Source organism: Rhinoraja longicauda, chromosome 1 (genome assembly GCF_053455715.1).
Source record: "Rhinoraja longicauda isolate Sanriku21f chromosome 1, sRhiLon1.1, whole genome shotgun sequence".
NCBI lineage: Eukaryota > Metazoa > Chordata > Chondrichthyes > Rajiformes > Arhynchobatidae > Rhinoraja > Rhinoraja longicauda.
This window is the reverse complement of record NC_135953.1, coordinates 89,344,738-89,365,437: the sequence shown is the minus strand read 5'-3', so window position 1 is coordinate 89,365,437 and position 20,700 is coordinate 89,344,738. Positions and strand designations below refer to the sequence as shown.

The 20,700-nt window shown below is 41.4% G+C and overlaps 1 protein-coding gene across 1 annotated transcript in view; it reads left to right on the top strand.

The window, feature by feature from the left end:
• The window catches only part of cfap299 (cilia and flagella associated protein 299), a 530,788-nt gene extending 511,621 nt beyond the window's left edge, over positions 1 to 19,167 (top strand). The window contains exons 5-6 of the mRNA XM_078411120.1: positions 9,738 to 9,867; positions 19,020 to 19,167. Of these exons, the coding sequence (XP_078267246.1) occupies positions 9,738 to 9,867; positions 19,020 to 19,115 (226 nt within the window). The 3' untranslated portion in view covers positions 19,116 to 19,167. The remainder of the gene's footprint in view (positions 1 to 9,737; positions 9,868 to 19,019) is intronic.
• Positions 19,168 to 20,700: the final 1,533 nt, after the last annotated feature.

Here is a 20,700-nt window from a genome sequence, read left to right as displayed (position 1 = left end):
ATTAATGTGAGGTGATACTTTTTGGGAAGTCAAACAAGGGCAGAACCTTCACAGTGAATTGTAGGGCCCTGGCAAGTGTTATAGGCCAAAGATAGACACAAAAAGCTGGAGTAACTCAGCAGGACAGGCAACATATCTGAAGAGAAGGAATGGGTGACATTTTGGGTCAAGACTCTTCTTCAGACCGAAACATCATCCATTCCTTCTCTCCAGAATGCTGTCTGCCCACGGAATTACTCCAGTATTTTCGGTTTAAACCAGCATCTGCAGTTCCTTCTTACATGTGTTAAAGGGCATTGGGATCTAGGTGTATAAATACATAGTTCCCTGTAAGTGACATTGCAGGTAGCTAGGGAGGTGCAGAAGACTTTTGGTATAAGAGAGCTCTCAGCACCCAGTCTTTCCTCCAGTCTTTCCATCACCTTTGGAAACTTTTATTGCACTTTATCAACATGAGGACCAAAGTTGTGCCAATGAAAGTCAAAGAAGCCATTATGAGACTGAGAAACAAGAATAAATGTTAAGACATCAGCAAAACCTTAGGCTTGCCAAAATCAACTGTTTGGAACACTATCAAGAAGAAAGAGAGCAGAGGTGAGCTTACTAATCGCAAAGGGACTGGCAGGCCAAGGAAGACCTCCACAGCTGATGACAGAAGAGTTATTTCTATAATAAAGAAAAATCTCCAAACCTGTCCGACAGATCAGAAACACTCTTCGGGAGTCAGGTGTGGATTTGTCAATGACCACTGTCTGCAGACTTCATGAACAGAAATACAGAGGCCACACTGCAAGATGCAAACCACTGGTTAGCCGCAAACATGGGGGCCAGGTTACAGTTTGCCAAGAAGTACTTAAAAGAGCAACTACAGTTCTGAAAAAAAGGTCTTGTGGAGAGATGAGATGAAGATTAACATATCAGAGTGATGGCAAGAGCAAAGTATGGAGGAGAGAAGGAACTGCCCAAGATCCAAAGCATACCACCTCATCTGTGAAACACGGTGGTGGGGCTGTTAAGGCCTGGACATGTATGGCTGCTGAAGGTACAGGCTCACTTATCGTCATTGATGATACAACTGCTGATGGTAGTAGCATTAGGAATTCTGAAGTGTATAGACACATCCAATCCGCTCAAATTCAAACAAATGTCTCAAAATGCATTGGACGGCAGTTCATTCTACAGCAAGAAAATGATCCCAAACATACCACTAAAGCAACAAAGGAGTTTTTCAAAGCTAAAAAATGGTAATTCTTGAGTGGCCAAGTCAATCACCTGATCTGAACTCAATTGAGCATGCCTTTTCTCTGCTGAAGAGAAAATTGAAGGAGACTAGCACCCAAAACAAGCATAAGCTAAAGATGGCTGCAATACAGGCTTGGCAGAGCATCACCAGAGAAGACACCCAGCAACTGGTCCATTAATCGCAAACTTCAAGCAGTCATTGCATGCAAAGGATATGTAATAAAATACTAAACATGATGACATTGCTTTGTCCCAAACATCATGGTGCCCTGAAATGGAGGGACTATGTATAAACACTGTTGTAAATTCTACATGGTGAAACCAAAATGTATAAAAATCCTCTTTAATAAAATCTGACAATATGTACTTTAACCACATGTGATTTTTTCTATTACAAATCTCAAATTGTGGAGTACCAAGGCAAATAAATAAATGATGGGTCTTTGTCCCAAACATTATGGTGGGCACTGTAAATGATCATAATTTCCCTTGTGCTGTTAACGAGCTTCAAATCCTTTTTCACACAATTAATATCCCTCCAATGTATTTCACCAGTAAGTAAGATTTGTTGAGAAGACAGATGATTGAATGTAACCAAAATTAGACAAAAGATAGATTCAGTGTGCTGAAGCCTGAATAACTGTGGTGAATTTTATGCTTGAATCAGGAACTTTCTGTGATGAGAATGAATGGGAAGTGATTTGATACAATGCAATTCTCTCCTTGGAACAAATCTATTTTTTGGGTCACCCAGTTGTTTTTGTTTTAAAATGTGGATGTACTTCTTGATATTACACTTATATGTGTCAATTCTCATCCAAAATAGCAAGCCAAAAATGGCTGGCCAGTTCCCATTGAAAATAATGGAAATTCCTCAAACTCATTACAGTAAAATGTTTAACCAGTTAAGGTCAAAGGATGAGCATAGTTTTGTATATATTATAAATATTTTTCATGTACTGAAGTAGGGTACATGGCAAAAATAAATAGTTACATTTTCTCAAGTGCATGCAAAATGGAAAGCTACTTCAATGATCACTTTTTGTTTCATAAAGTACAGGTGACCAGCACAGAACAGATTTGTACATTTGTTGAGTTTGCATTCATGATAGGAGTGTTAATGACTGACACAAAGTTACCTTTCTTTGGAAAGGAGAGATAAAGTCATCGAGGAGTTACTGTCCTGATCATTGTACGACAGTTCCTGAAATGCAATTATATCTTTGACCATTGGATTCAGTTCTAATTTCTTCCAAAATAAATTGGTAGCGCAAACTTTAAAGCTTGGACCCCGAGAAAAGACACTTGGGCAAGGTACACAAGATGAAACAAAACTGTAGCATGAAGCAAAAGTATTCTGGAAGACTGGAGGAAAGGTTATAAAATGCAAAACACACTTGAATTAGGAGCTGGAGTAGGCTATTCAGCCTTTTGAGCTTACTCTGCCATTTAAAAGATCATGGTTGATCCAATTGTACCTGCACTCCATCTACCTACAATTTGCCCTATTCGCAAAGGCTAATATGGGTCAAAATTGCCCCTCTGGTGAATAATGCTGATAATTTTCACCATCGCTTTTAATTGCAATGTTCCATACCTTAAATTAAAAAAACAAATCTTCAGAGGAATCAGTACTCCAGAGTGGGGGTGAGTTAAAACAAACCACATACCAGTATGTGAACTCAACCACATTACTATTCAAAGAGAATGTAACACCTGGAGCCAACATGTGGAATATGATGTCAAGCGCTTAACAGTTTCAAACTCCCAACCTCTTTAAACCACATTACAATTTTGCCCGTGTGGTGTTAATGGTTTCAAAATTTGTCAATAATGGACCTTTGATGCAAACAGCTGCCGATGGCAAACACATGTTGTTACGTTATTGTAGCCCAATGTTTCCTGCAATGTTCTACATATGTGATACACATCAAAGCCGCAGGCTGTTTTCAACAGAACATTCAGAACATACTCTACCTTGGTTTGTCAAGATTTTTCAATGCCAAACACAGATTGCCTGTCCATATTTGCACAGATCATCCCTTCTTGATTAGACGAGTCATTTGGTCCACATGAGGTTTTTTTCTAAACAAAAGCTCATACATTGGCTCATTGCACCCTGGAGTTTACAGACCAAAAACAGAAAATGCTGCTGCATACATATTCCCAAAGCACTGAATCCTCTTTCACAGCATCCAATTCCCCGGCCCAGATTGACTCATGGCCATCTGCAAATGCCAACCAAGTGACTGGAAGGTTAATTCACTGATTTCAAAGCCCAGCAGCCCATATATATTTGTTGATTTCAGTAAGATATGTTATGAAAGCAAGAGAGAAGGCAATGTTAGCACTTTTGTAATGGGGCATCAAGCAGTGATAGTAAAGCAAAATATTGCATACGTTGGAAATTTGAAATATAAACAGAAAATGCTGAAAGAGGTCCCACGGGTCAGAAATACAGGAAACTAACTTGACAAAGATGTTTCATTGAAACACAAGAAAACGGAGTTGCTGGAACCTTGAACAAAAACCAAAATGCTGAAGAAACTCAGCAGATCAGGCAGCATCAGTGGAGGGAATGAACAGGCAATGTTTTGGTTCGGGACCCTTCTTCAAACTGATGGAGTTGGTGGGAGGGGGGAGAGATGCAAAAGAGAGGTGAGGGAGGGGCAAAACCTGGCAAGTGAAAAATGAATACAGATGAAGGAGGTTGATTGGCAGATGAGTGCAGTTAGGGATAAAAGCTAGAGCTGAAAATGTGACAACAGTGTGTCAGATAAGGAGAGGAGGAGTGAAAAGTGGGGTGAGGGAGGGGATGTGGAGGGTGCTTAATAGGGGTATAAGAGATGGGAGAGGTGGGAGATGAGCGTACAGAGGAGGGGAATGGAGCAGTGTGACAGTCCCGGTGGATCAGAAGTTCCATTGTTCAGTTAGCCATGATGGCCACTCTGAAAACTAAGGACATCAGAATATCATGCTTTTGTTTCAGTGGGAGTATTTGTGAAGAAATATTTTCAAGAGATTAGCACATCTCGTTTGAGAAAAGAAGTCTAACCACTTGCTACACAGTCTGACTACACAAACACATTTCCTCAAATATTCATAGAAATCAGATAATTAAGGTCCCTTGACCTTCACAGACCAGCATGGTACTAAATTCAGCACCCTCTACATCCAATTTCCATTCTGTGTTAAAAATAGGGTTGTTATCATTGCTGAAGGTTTCTTGATAGTTATATTCAAATCATATTTTTTTCTATCAAAATAATTGAAATTATTCAAAGCTGGAATAATTGAGCAGTATTTTTGAAGGAGATTGTGAAACTAAGTTTCCTTGATCCTATGCTGAGGTAGCTGATCTCAAACATGGTCTATTTAAGTAGCAATGGCCGGGGGAAATGGAAAGCTAACCAGAATTTCCTTGATTACACAAACTGCTGCAGTTAGGGTAGCATCCAGTGAGGTAATGGCCAGGGAACATTTCAGGTCGAGGTGGGGTCCTGACCCGAAGTGTCACCTGCCTATTCCCTCCCCAGATGCTGCCTGACCCTTTGAGTCCTGCCAGTACTTTGTGTTTTGCTTAAGATCCCAGCATCTGCAGTTTCTTGTGTTTCCTTCATGACAGTCCAGTTATTCCAGAGTATGCAAATTAACAAACACAAATCAGATTCATGCTGCAAAAACTCAGAATGTCGCACATTCGAGTATTGGGCATTGCGTAATTTTCCTCCCACACACTGGGGTGTAAAACAGTGCGTGGGCAAAGCACAGATGGCAGGGAGGACTGCATGCATATATGAAGCTCAAAATTTGTCCAATTACTTAAATGACTAAACAGCAAATAAGGTGGGTCCAGTTTCTGTTGACCCTCTTCAGAGAAAGCTTTATGTCTCCAAGCAGCACAGTGGAAAATCCTGCCTAGTATCTTCACAATTAGTGGGGAGAAACTTAACATGAGAGCCACTCTAATAAATAATGAAGTCAGCATTTCACAATGTCGTGCATTGGGAATTATAAAAGTAGTGCTCTCAAGATATTTCCACATCTTATCCAAGAGTATAATTCCATTGCATTAAACTACTTCTTACACATTTCCACTGTACGCAATTTCTGATCGAGGCAAAGCTTCATAGATACGTACAGCCATACAGCATGGAAACAGGTTACAGAAGTGATCAAACATTTCTGCGCAAAATAAAGGTGTGACAAATATAATATAGACTGCTATGCATCAAGTAGGAGGCTCATCAGATTTGTGAGAGATAATTTTCCATGCACAAAGCCATGCTGACTATCCCTAATCAGTTCATGCGTTCCCAAATGCTGGTAGATCATGTCCCGGAGAATCCCCCAACAACATTCCCACCACTGACATCAGCAACACCAGTCAGTAGTTCACTAGCTTGTACTTGCTGCCTTTCTTAAATAATGGTACAACATTCAGTCTTCTGAAACTTCACCTGGGGCTAAAGACGATGAAAATATCTCTGCAAGACCCTCCACGATTTCCTCCCTAGTTTTCCACAAGATCCAAGAATGCAGTTGGTCATGGTCTGGAGATTTATCCACTTTAATGCACTTTGAAACTGTCAATGTCTTCTCTTTGCTAATCTGTAAATGACCTAAGACATCACAACTCTTTTGCCTTAGTTCCACATCTTCCATGATCTTCTCAGTAAAAAGAGTTAAGGTGCAAAATTGTGACACAGACAGAAAATAAGTTGTGCTTACACAGCATACTTCTGATTACCAGGTTGATTCCACAATTGAACAGGAATCTTTAGCTTTCCCACTTTGTTTTCACGCTTCAAAATAAATCATTTTCATAAGCACTTCTAGTGATAGATATAGAAATGAAATTGGAAATCTAAAATGAAATGTAAATGTTGGAAGTCCACGCCAGATAATTCAGCATCTGAAAGGGAAACATTTTAAACATAACCATTAGCAAAAGCTATGATGATAGAAGCCCAAATTGAAATGATTACCAACATTACACCTTAGAATGCTATTTATTTTTGTGTATATATCCAATATTTTCTGTTGTTATTTGGTAGTTAGACTGAAGCAAAATGTTCGATGCAATGTATTTAATTTTCCTCTTCACAACAGAGAACTGTACTTTCCATTCACTTCACCAACAGATGCTCACAGGTGGAAATTCCTCTGGCAAACTGCTCATTCCATCATGTTATCATGTTATCAGTCAATGGAGGGTCTTCAACAAATCTATCTGAAGTCTCCTCAGTCACACATGCAAAATGTAAATTATACCTAAATATTCTACAGAATAAAAATGAAAGGTGGGAGACCTTGTACATTTGGCCAAATTAAGTGTGGACCTGCAAGTTCCTTCAAAAACTGGCAAATGTAAATTGCAGCACATGTCCTTTACTATTGAATAAACAAGGAGCTGCAGAAGCTGGTTTACAAAAAAAAAGGAACAAAAGTGCTGGAGTAACTCACTGGGTTAGGCAGCATCCCTGGAGAACAAGGATAGATGACATTTTGGGTCAGGACACTTCTTCAAATTTCTAGTCTGAATAAGGGTCCTGACCTGAATTGTCACCTATCCATCTTATCCAGGGATTATGCCTGACCTGCGCATTGTGTCCTTTATTGGTGAACAAGTTAATGCTATTGCAGTCATTTCAAAAGTAAGGACTACAAAAGAGCTACTTATTGTAGAAGTCGGCTACATCTAAAAACAATTTCTGAACTGCATATAACTGCCTGTTTGTGGCTGTGCACTCCATTAAGTGCTGTCAGATCTCCTCCATTTTAAAGGCAAGTTCTAATAGCCCCATTGTATTTTCTCATTGCAAATTCAGAGCATTCTGAAAATAAAATGGGATCATACAGCACGATTATATAAAATCTGTGCTCTGTGCTTCTTCTGTTAGTGGAAAGAATTTTTTTTCCACACTCATTATCTTTATCGAATGCCTCATATTTCATTGGATAGCTCCTTTTATCTGTAAAACTATTCAACACATCAAGGCAAATTAATATTTGTGTAAGGATCTTGTTATTTTCTTTAGTTATTCACAGAGTATAGATATCAGTAGCAGGCGGTAAATGCTGCCCATCGCTAGTAACCCAAGTAAGGGGCAGTGAGCCTCCTACTTGAAGCACGGCAGTCCACATTTTTTTTGTGGCAATGTTTTTACGCACAAATGCTTTCTCACTTCTGAAACCATTAAGCGTTGATCATCTTGATATGGGAGCAGAGCAACTCTATGTAGGTCAGAGTGGATAAAGCTAGAAGTTTTCCTTCACTGCAGCACATAAATGAACAATTGCGTTTTTCTGGTAATCCAGCAGTGCCACGGGCAGCCTTTTAAAACACATTTCTGCAACTTTCCACATTTTTAAACGACATCATCAATCTATATTTAAGGCCACGGACAATTTCTTGTGCATCTGAATGGAACAACAATTCACATTCGGAAGGATATCCTTGATAAATGGCATCAACTGCAAAGAGCAACAATCTAATGTGAGGGAACAGCAGTGTCATCCCGCCCAGTATATTGCATCACCAGATGTGATTGTGAACTCAGCTGGATTTTGAGCATAATAAAATAACTAGTTCCAAAAACTTGTTAATTCATCCAACATTTTCTTCAGGCAACACAAACCAACTTTTTATTAAACTGGTGGGGGTGCATTACTCAGTTGGCACGAAGGATTTGTTATGGCCAAAGCCCAAACTATAAACATCCAACACAATAAGCACTGAATTGAAATTGCTGGTAAAGTACAGAATGGCGGTGATACTTCTCAAGTTATTTGGAGGCCTGATTTCAACAAGATGCAGACACCTCTAATTAGATCCAGCACAGTCTTAATTTCTTTTTAAGGTAGCTTTGGCCCCTCATATTTTAAACTACCAAACATTGTTTGGCTGAAGAGCTTGACAAGTGATTTATTCCTGGAGCTCAGAGTTGTCAACATTGCACAAATCCTAGGTGTGAGATTTTTCATCGCACACCCGAGGCATTGTCTCACACCAAAACATAAACAGGTTAAAAGCAGCACACGTCATGCAGGCACCGACAGTGAACTTGGATTAAAGAACCTATCTGTCTTAATCCAAGTTCGCTGCCACATTATTGCTGTTGCAGCTGTTCAATGTCACTACGTTTTGACCAAGGCTTTAAGCACAACTGAGTTTCTCCAAGCAGCTACAGATAAAGAGTTTTCAGCCTTTCTGAAGTTGTTAATTAGGCTTGAGGTAAAGAATGATGGGCATTGACTGCAGAATCCACAAGCAAAGTCATATTTTAAAAATGAATACTGGTAACCTGTTTCACAGCAATCACCTATCAATAAACTGATAGCATGCTGGGAGGTATGTTGTTGGCAGGAGTTAACAAAGCGATGCAAAGTTAGACATAACCAAAATAAAAGCAATTTGTCTTATTGCATAACGCATGAAAAATAACTGCTACCCCAAGCTTCATTGTAATATTACTAAGATATTAATGAATTTGTCTCATCATTCCTTACTCTCTTGTCTACTATTTTCAGTTCTTTGGTTTTTTCTTCTGTCGATTTTGACCAGGAATCTGCAATGACACTGAAAACCTTTGTTAATCCAATGGCTCCTGGGGTTTTCATGAAGAATTGATGTTATTGTCACAAACACCCAGGAAACAAGTCTTTCCAAACTATCTTCTGCATTGTCTTGCATTGTCACACAAAACTAAAATTAAAAGGACATCATTTATAGCTACAAGTATCCATCACTGTCCTCAGAGAAGATTGCAGTAGATACTCAGAACAGGAGAATTCTGAGATATTTTACTTTATTCTTGACATAGTTGTGACAAAGAAATGTGTACTTTTTCGTCGGCCCTAACTCCTATTCTCTTCCGTCACATAACATGGCTGAACAGAGCTCAATCTCTTAAAAAGTAGTGGGTGGCATAGTGGGGCAGCTGGTAGAGCTGCTGTCTCATGGCACCAGAGACCTAGGTTCAATCCTGGCCTCGGGTGCTGTCTGAGCAGTTTTTACACATTCTCCCTATGAAAACGTGGATTTCCTCTAAGTGCTCTGGTTTCCTGCCACATCCCAAAGATGTGCAGGTTTGTAGGTTAATTGGTATCTGTAAATTGCCCCGTGTGTAGGGGGGAGATTGGAAAATGGGTTAACATAGAACTGGTGTGATCGATTGGGTGATCGATTGTCGGCGTGGACTCAGTCACCGAAGGGTCTGTTTCCGTTAATGTATCTCCAAACTAAACTCTGACAAATGATCTCTGACCTGAAACATAAATTTTAGGTTTATATTCAAAATTGCTGCCTGACATACTCAGTGTTTCTGCTTTTATTTCAGATTTTCAGCATCTTCAGGTTTTTTCTTTAAATCTCTCTTCAGGATGTCACTTGGACTGCTTAGAAGGAGCGCTTACCTAAATGTCAGATTAAAAAATGTATTGGAATGAACAATTGTAACTCAGCACAATCATTTCTATTTATTTTATGACAGCTTCTACAACTGGGACACCCAAAACTCCACGTCTAATTCCAGCCTATATTATCTTGTGATCACAGACAATGCTTCCGGACTCCTTTTTAAAAACAAAAGAGATCGTAAAGTAATAAATGTGGATCCAAAGGTGAGTCTGTTTTGTTGTTCTTTTCTGATCAAAATAGATCAAGTAGCGTACTATTTTCCCTTCTGAGGTTGAAAACATCACAAACATTAAATGCTGACAACATTATGAGCACTCGTAGACAGACTGCATGAAAGCAGGCAATTGGCAAATTCAGATTTCAGATTCCAGCTTTTTGTAATTTTCGTTCCGGAGTTCCAGGATAGCCAGTTTATTTTTTGTTCTACAATTAAATTAACGAGTACAGCTCCAAAAAAATTGGAAAAACTCAAGATTTGACATGAAGCTTCATTCATCTAATTGGCAATTGCTGGCAACATAATGATTTAGCAACATAAACATGTATTAATGTCACAGCTCTAATTGGAACGGGAGTTATTCACACAAGCTGTCAAATAGAGATGCACTCTCACAAATAAGGTGATAAGGCAAAGTAGTAAATTATACAGAGTACTTTTAAAGTTAAAAAAAAAGATCTAATTGCATAGATCTTGGGTTAACAAGAAGCATGTTAAATTTTTGGTTACAATTATTTTCTAATATTTAGAGATATATTTTTGTAATTCACAAGGTGAGGAAGGTCAATGATAGAAGATGAGAACCACTATTTTTTGGGGGTGGGGATACTGTCAGCATCAAACATGACCAACAAGTACAGTGCAGCCAGAAACAAAATAGTTCTCTGTACGCTGCCTCAATGAGGGGGAGAGCTGGTCTGGTTACCATGTGTAACTAAATTCTCAACACCACCCTTTTTAATTAATAACTACATAAATCAAAATTCCTTCATTGTACTACTGCTCTAAGCTCAGGAGAATCTCACCATGACAATCCTCATTCTTCAGGAAATGGGGCTTCACCTCTTCCATTATAGATGAGGCTCTCACTAGGGCCTCTTCTATATCCCGCAGCTCCGCTCTTGCTCCCCCTCCCCCCATTCGTAACAAAAACATAATCCCCCTCGTTCTCACCTTCCACCCCATCAGTCAGCGTATCCAACAAATCATCCTCCAACATTTCCGTCACCTCCAACGGGACCCCACTACTGGCCACATCTTCCCATCCCCTCCACTTTCTTCGTTCCGCAGAGACCGTTCTCTCCGTAACTCCCTGGTCCACGCATCTTTTCCTACCCAAACCACCCCATCCGCGGGCACTTTCCCCTGCAACCACAGGAGATGCAACACCTGTCCCTTTACCTCCCCTCTCGACTCCATCCAAGGACCCAAACAGTCTTTCCAGGCGAGACAGAGGTTCACCTGCACCTCCTCCAACCTCATCTATTGTATCCGCTGCTCTAGATGTCAACTTCTTTACATCAGCGAAACCAAACGCAGGCTCGGCGATCGTTTCGCTCAACACCTTCGCTCAGTCAGCCTTAACCAACCTGATCTCCCAGTGGCTGAGCGCTTCAATTCCCCCTCCCACTCCCAGTCTGACCTTTCTGTCATGGGCCTCCTCCAGTGCCATAGTGAGGCCCACCGGAAATTGGAGGAACAGCACCTCATATTTCGCTTGGGCAGCTTGCAGCCCAGCGGTATGAACATTGACTTCTCCAACTTTAGATAGTTCCTCTGTCCCTCTCTTCCCCTCCCCTTCCCAGTTCTCCCTCTATCTTCCTGTCTCCACCTATATCCTTCCTTTGTCCCACCCCCCTGACATCAGCCTGAAGAAGGGTCTCGACCCGAAACGTCACCCATTCCTTCTCTCCTGAGATGCTGCCTGACCAGCTGAGTTACTCCAGCATTTTGTGAATAAAATCACCATAACAATGTGTTTGTTTCTATCATTTTTCTGCAACAATCATCCTTCTGAGACCAACTGCTTTTGACTGCATTATGTGATGGTCGACACCAGGGCAAAGTGATGGTTTACTGCACGTAGATATGAATTATGCTCACTTCCTGAACTATTTTCAGCTGTAACCAGCAATATTCAGATTTTATACAAAGACTAAAAACAGATATTCAGTTGAGTTCTGGTGGGATTTACACCACTAAAAATAATTTATAAACATGGCCTGTCCCATGAATTGTAAGATTCACAATTCAATGCAGCTGAACTCCAATAAAACTGGCGATATTAATGGTAGTCGGTTATTACCTATCGAGCTTTTTTCAGCATATTGTGACAAATAGAATGACGCAGAACAGTCCAACACAGGGACAGGCCCTTCAGCCCACACTGACTGTGTCAAACATGATGCCAAGTAAAAATAATCTCCTCTTCCTGCACACGAGCCATATCCCTCCATTCCCTGCATATCCATGTGCCTATCTAAAAGCTTTCTGTAAATGGGGAGACCAGAATAGCACATAATTCTCAAAATGCAGCCTAACTACCGTCCTATAAATCTGCAACATGGCTTCCTGACTCTTATACTCATAGATACGTAGATACATGGACGGACAATAGGTACAGGAGTAGGACATTTGGCCCTTCGAGCCAGCACCGCCATTCAATGTGATCATGGCTGATCATCCATAATCAGTAACCCGTTCCTGCCTTCTCCCCATATCCCTTGATTCCGCTAACCCGAAGAGCTATATCTAACTCTCTTTTGAATGCATCCAGTGAATCGGCCTCCACTGCCTTTTGAGGCAGAGAATTCCACAAATTCACAACTCTCTATGTGAAAAAGTATTTCCTTATCTCAGTTCTAAATGGCCTCCCCCTTATTCTTAAACTGTGGCTCCTGGTTCTGGACTCCCCCAACATCGGGAACATGTTTCCTGCATCTAGTGTGTCCAATCCCTTAAATTTTTTATATGTTTCTATAAGATCCCCTCTCTTCCTTCTAAATTCCAGTGAATACAAGCCCCGTCACTCCATTCTTTCATCGTATGACAGTCCCCCTATCCCGGGAATTAACCTCGTGAACCTACGCTGCACTACCTCAATACCAAGAATGTCCTTCCTCAAATTAGGAGACCAAAACTGCACACAATACTCCAGGTGTGGTCTCACCAGGGCCCTGTGCAGAAGGACCTCTTTGCTCCTATACTTAACTCCTCTCCTTATGAAGGCCAACATGCCATTCGCTTTCTTCACTGCCTGCTGTACCTGCATGTTTATTTTCAGTGACTGATGTACAAGGACACCCAGGTCTCATTGTACTTCCCCTTTTCCTAACCTGACACCATTCAGATAATAATCTGCCTTCCTGTTCTTGCCACCAAAGTGGATAACCTCACATTTATCCACATTATACTGCATCTGCCATGCATCTGCTCACTCACCTAACCTGTACAAGTCACCCTGCATCCTCATAACATCCTCTACGCAGTTCACACTGCCGCCCAGTTTTGTGTCATCTGCAAATTTGCTAATGTTACTTTTAATTCATTCATCTAAATCATTAATGTATATTGTAAATAGCTGCGGTCCCAGCACAGAGCCTTGCGGCACCCCACTAGGCAATGCCTGCCATTCTGAAAGGGACCCGTTAATCCCTACTCTTTGTTTCCTGTCCGTCAACCAATTTTTTATCCATGTCAATACCATACCCCCAATACCATGTGCTCTAATTTTGCCCACTAATCTCCCGTGTGGGACCTTATCAAAGCCTTTCTGAAAGTCCGGGTACAGTACATCCACTGGCTCTCCCTTGTCCATTTTATGTAACATCCTCAAAAAATTCCCGAAGATTTGTCAAGCATGATTCCCTCTTCGTAAATCCATGCTGACTTGGACTGATCTTGTTACTGCTATCCAAATGCGCCGCTATTACATCTTTAATAATCAACTCCAGCATCTTCCCCACCACTGATGTCAGGCTAACTGCTTATAATTCCCTGCTTTCTCTCTCCCTCCTTTCTTAAAAAGTGGGATAACATTAGCTACCCTCCAATCCACAGGAACTGATCCAGATACTCAATGCCCCAACTAATGAAGGCTACCATATCTTATGTGCCTTTTGTCACTTTCAGGGGGTTATGGATTCAGACCTCCCACTGAACATCACTGTAGTTAAGGGTATTGCCATTAACTGTATTCTTTCCCCTTATAGACAAAGATAGACATAAAAAGTTGGAGTAACTCAGTGGGACAGGCAACATCTCTGGAGAGAAGGAATGGGTGACGTTTCAGGTCGAGACCCTTCTTCAGACCAAAGGTCACAGGAAAGGGAAATGAGTGATATAGACGATGATGTGGAGAGATATAGAATAATGATTGAAAGATATGCACAAACGTAACAAAGATAAAGGAAACAGGCCATTGTTCGCTGTTTGTTGGGTGAAAACAAGAAGCTAGTGCCACTTGGGTGGGGGAGGGATGGGGAGAGAGGGAATGCTGGGGTGGGCTGTAAGCTACACAAGCAAAATATGAGATACTGTTCCTCCAATCTTTTTCCTCCATTGTCAGAGTGAGGCTAAACGCAATTTGGAGGAACAGTATTATCATATTTTGCTTGGGCAGCCTACAGCCCAATGGTATAAATATTGATTTCTCTAACTTCAAGTAACCCCGGCATTCCCTCTTTCACCATCTCTCCCCCACCCAAGTCACACCAGCTTCTTGTTTTCACCCAACAAACAGCTAACAATGGCCTGTTTCCTTTATCATCGTTACTTTTTTGCATATCTTTCATTCATTGTTCTATATCTCTCTACATCATTGTCTATAACTCTCCTTACTCTATCCTGTGACTTTCAGTCTGAAGAAGGGTCTCGACCCGAAATATCACCCATTTCTTCTCTCTCGCTGCCTGTCCCACTGAGTTACTCCAGCTTTTTGTATCTATCTTTGGTTTAAACCAGCATCTGCAGTTCCTTCCGACGCATTCTTTCCCTTTATATTCAACCTCCCGAAAGTGCAACACATAGAAACATAGAAACATAGAAAATAGGTGCAGGAGGAGGCCATTTGGCCCTTCAAGCCAGCACCACCATTCATTGTGATCATGGCTGATCATCCACAATCAGTAACCCCTGTCTGCCTTCTCCCCATATCCCTTGATTCCGCTAGCCCCGAGAGCTCTATCTAACTCTCTTTTAAATTCATCCAGTGAATTGGCCTCCACTACCTTCTGTGACAGAGTATTCCACAAATTCACAACTCTCTGGGTGAAAATGTTTTCTTTCACCTCAGTTTTAAATGACCTCCCCTTTGTTCTTAGACTGTGGCTCCTGGTTCTGGACTCCCCCAACATTGGGAACATTTTTCCTGTATCTAGCTTGTCCAATCCTTTTATAATTTTATACCTTTCAAAAAGATCCCCTCTCATCCTTCTAAATTCCAGTGAATACTAGCCCAATCTTTCCAATCTTTCCTCATATGACAGTCCCGCCATCCCAGGGATTAACCTCGTGAATCTACGCTGCATTGCCTCAATAGCAAGGATGTCCTTCCTCAAATTCCTCAAAAACACCTCACACTTGCTCAGATTAAACTCCACCTTCCATTTCCCTAGCTGATCGATATCTCATTGTATACTTTGATAACCTCCCTCACTATCGGCAACTCCACCAATTTTAGTGTCATCTGAAAATGTACTGACCAACGCACCAACTTCGGTGAGGAGTCTAAGGAGAGGGGGGCAGGAGGTGAAGCTACAGTCTGTTGTGCCTTTTGTATAGCCTGTTGTGCGTGATTGTTGTGCTTTTTGTTTCTCATTTCAGTGCAGTAGAGATGGCAGGTAGAATGGTTTCTCTGGCAGCAGATAGGAAGTCAGGGAAACCGCTGGTATCCCCGATGACCACACTTGTAATTGTATCAGGTGCGGTTTGGTACAGCCTGTATTAGGGAACTGGAACTGCAGTAGCAGGACCTCAGGATTATCAGGGAGAATGAGAGATTGACTATTGATTCTTAGATAAGTCTGATAATGAGGTGGTCATGCCTAAGGTCCAGGAAGAGAGTAGGTGGGTGACCACTTGGAAGGGTGGTAGGCAAAGAGTGCAGGTGACCCCTGTGGCCATTTTCCTTCAAAAAGGTATACAGTTTTGGATATTGTTGGGGGGAATGACCTGTCAGGATTGAGCAACAGTATCATTATCAGTAGCATTGATCTTGGCTCTTGAGGCACAGCAGGGAAGGGCGACGTCAGGCAAAGCCATCGCAGTAGGTGACTCTTTAATTAGGAGGGCGAACTGGAGATTCTGTGGCAGTAATCAAGACTCCAGGATGGTGTGTTGCCTCCCTGGTGCTAGGGTTCAGGATGTCTCAGAGCAGCAACATGACACTCTCAAGGGGCAGGGTGAACAGCCGGAAGTCGTTGTGCATGTTGGCACAAATGACATAAACAGGAAAAGGAATCAGGTCCTGCAAACTGATTATAGGAAGTTAGCAAAAGGTTAAGAAGCAGGACATCCAGGGTAATGATATCCAGATTACTCCCAGTGCCACGTGCTGGTGAAGGTAGGGACAGGAAGATAGGTTAGGTGAATGCATAGCTGAGGAGTTGGTGTAGGGGGCAGGGATTCAGATTTTTGGACCATTGGGATCTCTTCTTGGGTAAAGCTGACCTGTACCAGAGCAATGCGGTTGCACCTGAACCAGAGGGGAACCAATATCCTGGCAGGCAGGTTTGGTAGCTCTGCTTGGGTGGGTTTTAACTAAATTTGCTGGGGCAGGGATACAGGACTGAGGCAGGTGAGAGGCTGGAAGTCAGTGTGGATTGTGATGGAAGAAAGCTCAGTGGACAGAAAAGACATGAGAGGGAGCGAGGAAGGACTGGTGAATTAAATTGCACTTATTTTAATGCAAGTGGCCTCATGGGTAAAGCGGATGAACTCAGGGTGTGGATAATACATGTGACTGGGATGCTGTAGCCATTGTGGAAACCTGGCTAAAGAGGGACAGGACTGGCAGCTTAATGCTTCAGAGAACAGATGCTACAGGTGAAATAGGGATGGAGGAAAAAGAGGAGGGGGTGTTGACTTATTGATTAAGGAGAATGTCATAGTAGTAGTTCAAGATGGCATTACTGGTGGTTCATCCAGTAAGTCTGTATGAGTGGAGCTAAAAAATAACAAGTGGATGATCACCTTTTTGGGAGTGTACTACAGGCCCCCAAATAGTTAACAGAAATTGAAGGAGAAAATATGCCATGAGATTGCAGGCAGCTGCAAGGCTAATAAAGTAGTCATTGTGGGAGATTGTAACTTTCCCAATATAGACTGGGGCTGTCATAGTGCCAAGGATTTGGGTGGGGTGGAATTTGTAAAATGTATTCAGGAAAGTTTCCTCAGACAATATGTAGAGGGCCCTATACTGAAGAGGGCAACGCTGGATCTACTCTTCGGAAATTGGGACGGGCAAGAGACTGAAATATGGTGGGTAAACCTATTGCGACCAATCATCACTGTTCTATTAGCTTTAAGATAGTTATAGATAAAGACAGGGCAGTCCACGAGTTAAAATGTTGGATTGGTCCAAGGCTAACTGATGGTATTAGACAGGAACTTTCTAAAGTTGATTGGAATATATAGGTTGTTTGCTGACAAAGGAACATCCGGTAAATGGGATGTTTTTAAAAGTGTGGTGACAAGAGTTCAGGGCATGCATGTTCCTGTTAGAGTGAAGGGCAACGCAGGTGGGAGTAAGGTAGCTTGGATGATGAGGGAAATTGAGGCCTGATCGGGAAAAGGAAGGAGGCATGGGGCAGGCATAGGAAGCTGCAATCAAGTGTATCCCTGGAGGAGTTTTGGGAACTGAGAAGCACTCAAGAAGGAATTCAGAAGGATAAAAAAGGGGCAGGAGATAGTTCTGGCAGATAATATTAAGTGAATTCGAAAGAGGTTTTATAAATACATTAAGGGAAAGAGGGTGACTCGAGAGAGAATAGGGCCACAAAGAAATCAAAGTGGACATCTCTGTGCTGAGCTGAAGGAGATGGCCAAGGTTCGGATTAGTATTATAACCTGCTTTTCTCTCCTTCCCACTTTGGAGGTAAGGTCTTCAACCTGAAATGTTAACTGATTCTCTTCCAACAGATTAATCCAGGCCTGCTGCCTATTGCCATAATTTTCTGGTTTTATTTTTGATTTCCAGCAATGCAGTGTTCAGATTTTCAAGTAATTCTACAACCTGACTTTCTCTGGTCTTTCTCGAGGGTCTGTTATCATGAACTGGCATTCTGCTCAGCAAGGTAGATGACTTAGGGAAAGACGCACAGTGATGGGGACAGGATTTATCCTGTCTTTGAGTCCAGAATAACTTTGTGTGTTGAAAGTATAGATTAAGCTTAAAGGTAGAATTTCAATTACTGGGACCACAAATTGTTTTCTCTGTGGAAGAGCAACAGTTTATTGTGCTATGTGCAGAATGTGTTCAGTAAATATTTCTAGTTTACCTGTTTATAGATAGGACAGCAGAGTTATTTTTAAAATCTGTATAGATTTTAGAGATACAGCATGGAAACAGGCCCTTTGGCCCACCGAGCCCGTGCCGCCCAGCGATCCCCGCACATTAACACTATCCTACACATACTAGGGACAATTTTTACATTCACCCAGTCAATTAACCTACATACCTGTACGTCTTTGGAGTGTGGGAGGAAACCTAAGATCTCGGAGAAAACCCAGGCAGGTCACGGGGAGAACGTACAAACTCCGTACAGACGGCGCCCGTAGTCAGGATCGAACCTGAGTCTCCGGCGCTGCATTCGCTGTAAGGCAGCAACTCTACCGCTGCGTCACCGTGCCGCCCCGTGGGTTCCTTGAAATAACCTTTGATTTCATTCTGTGTTTATTAAAGAACATTCAGCATGTAAAATATAAAGTTATGAGAGGGATAGATAAGGCAGACAATTGGAACCTTTTTTCCATTGTGGAAATACCAAAGGCTAGAGGGCATAACTTTAAGGTGAAAGGGGCAAAGCTTGAAGGAGATGTGTGGGGCAAGTTATTTTTTACACAGAAGGTGGTGGGTGCCTGGAATACCTGGCATTTTAGAAGCTTTTAGATAAGTGCATGGATATGCAGGGGATGGAGGGGTATGGAGCATATACAGGTAGATGTGATTAATTTATCTTGGCATCATGTTCAGCACAGATATTGTGGAACGATGGGCCTGTTCCTGTGTTTCACTTTTCTATGGTCTCTTTTTAATACATTGATAAAAGAGCCTTTAAGTTAAAGACAAGTTAATCTTAGAAATATTATCCAAGCTGATACCATGCATTTCTAACCAGCATTTTATTATTTTGGCAGGCATCTCCTGGGGATAATACCACTCGAAGTTTAATTGAAACTGAACTTTATGTTCAAGTTGTCATCTATGATCACATCACTAGAAGAAAGACCTGAGCATCTTAGAACAATAAAAGAATGCCCCTTGTATACTTGTAATTGTTTTCACCCAAAGGATTGTTGAATCATTTGTAAAATCTGTGGGAAAGCAATAAACATGCAAGGATATTTATTCTGTTTTACTTATATTAATGCTTTTTTTTCAATGTTGCTTTAAGTGTATAAGCCAACAGCTGGAGAAAGGCAAACCTTTTTTTTAGTTTAGGGATACATCGTGGAAACAGGCCCTTTGGCCAACCGATTCTGTGCCGATCAGCAATCTCCACACACTAACATCATCCTACACACACTAGGAACAACTTAGAATTATACCACACTAATTACCCTACAATCGCACATCTTTGGAGTGTGGGAGGAAACCGGAGCACCAGAAGAAATCCCCTGTAAGTCACGGAGAGAAAGAACAAAATCCATACAGACAACATCCATAGTCAGGATTGAACCCGGGTCTCTGGCGCTGCAAGGCAGCAACTCTATCACTGCACCACTGTGCCCCCTATTATTACCTATATTGTATCAAAGTGATTTGTGACAGCAAGAGGGTACTGGTACATGGCAGATTATATTGCAAAGTAAGCTTACTCCTTTCCTGCTATGCTTTTGTTTTGCCCAAATGAATACTGTTTCTGGAGGACTCACAGCAACCTTTACTCACACTATTAGACATTAAAGAAGGAAAGCCAAGCATAGACTTATTCTCTGACCTTCCACCCTCATTCCTGCATATATATGTCCAAGTAAACTAACACCCTCTTGCAACCTCCTTGCACATCATAACTGAGATTGGGGATAAGTAACCGGCTGAATCCACTTCCCTCCAATCCATAATGCTCTATGCAAAATCATAAACAATTGGTGACCATTAAAGACCTGATCTGCATACACATGCGTCGAGGACAAAAGGGTGGTAACCAAAACTGATCTCTGGAAGACAAAGCAAGAAAATGGGTGGAGGAAGCAGGAAAGAGGACAGATGACAGATGTCAACATAATATTCCGAGAAGTTGTCAGGCTGAATATGAATGATATAGAAGAAAGGTGAAAAGAAAAATGAGACAAAACAAAATATGAGAACAGATTGGTGGTTGATATAAAAAATAATTCAAAGTTTTCCATAAACAGATTATCACTGCATCATAAAGTGAGTGATAGATTGATTAAAGCCTTAACAAAAATCTATTGGTGGATGGAAAATAATGGCTAGGAGACTGAATGAGAATTATTTTAGGTTTTTAACCGAAGAAAACGATTTTGCTAAAACTATGGTAAATCAGTTATTGGGAAACTAGATGAGATAAAGAGGAAGAATTAAAATGATGGATACTAAAAATTATTAAATTACCCAGTCACAATTGCTGCGGGAACATAGAAAAGAAGGTGAAAAGGTACTGGCCACAATGCTGGAAACCTCCATACACATACTCTCTAACCAATGGGACATATGAATGATCATTAGGAAGACCAGTGGATTAAATGGAGAGGGGTTTGCTGGTTCCTGCGAGGCTGTAGGCATTCTCTGCCGGATTGATACATGGCATTTCTGCTTTCCTCTCCACGTTGAAAGAATCAGTGGCTGGGTTGA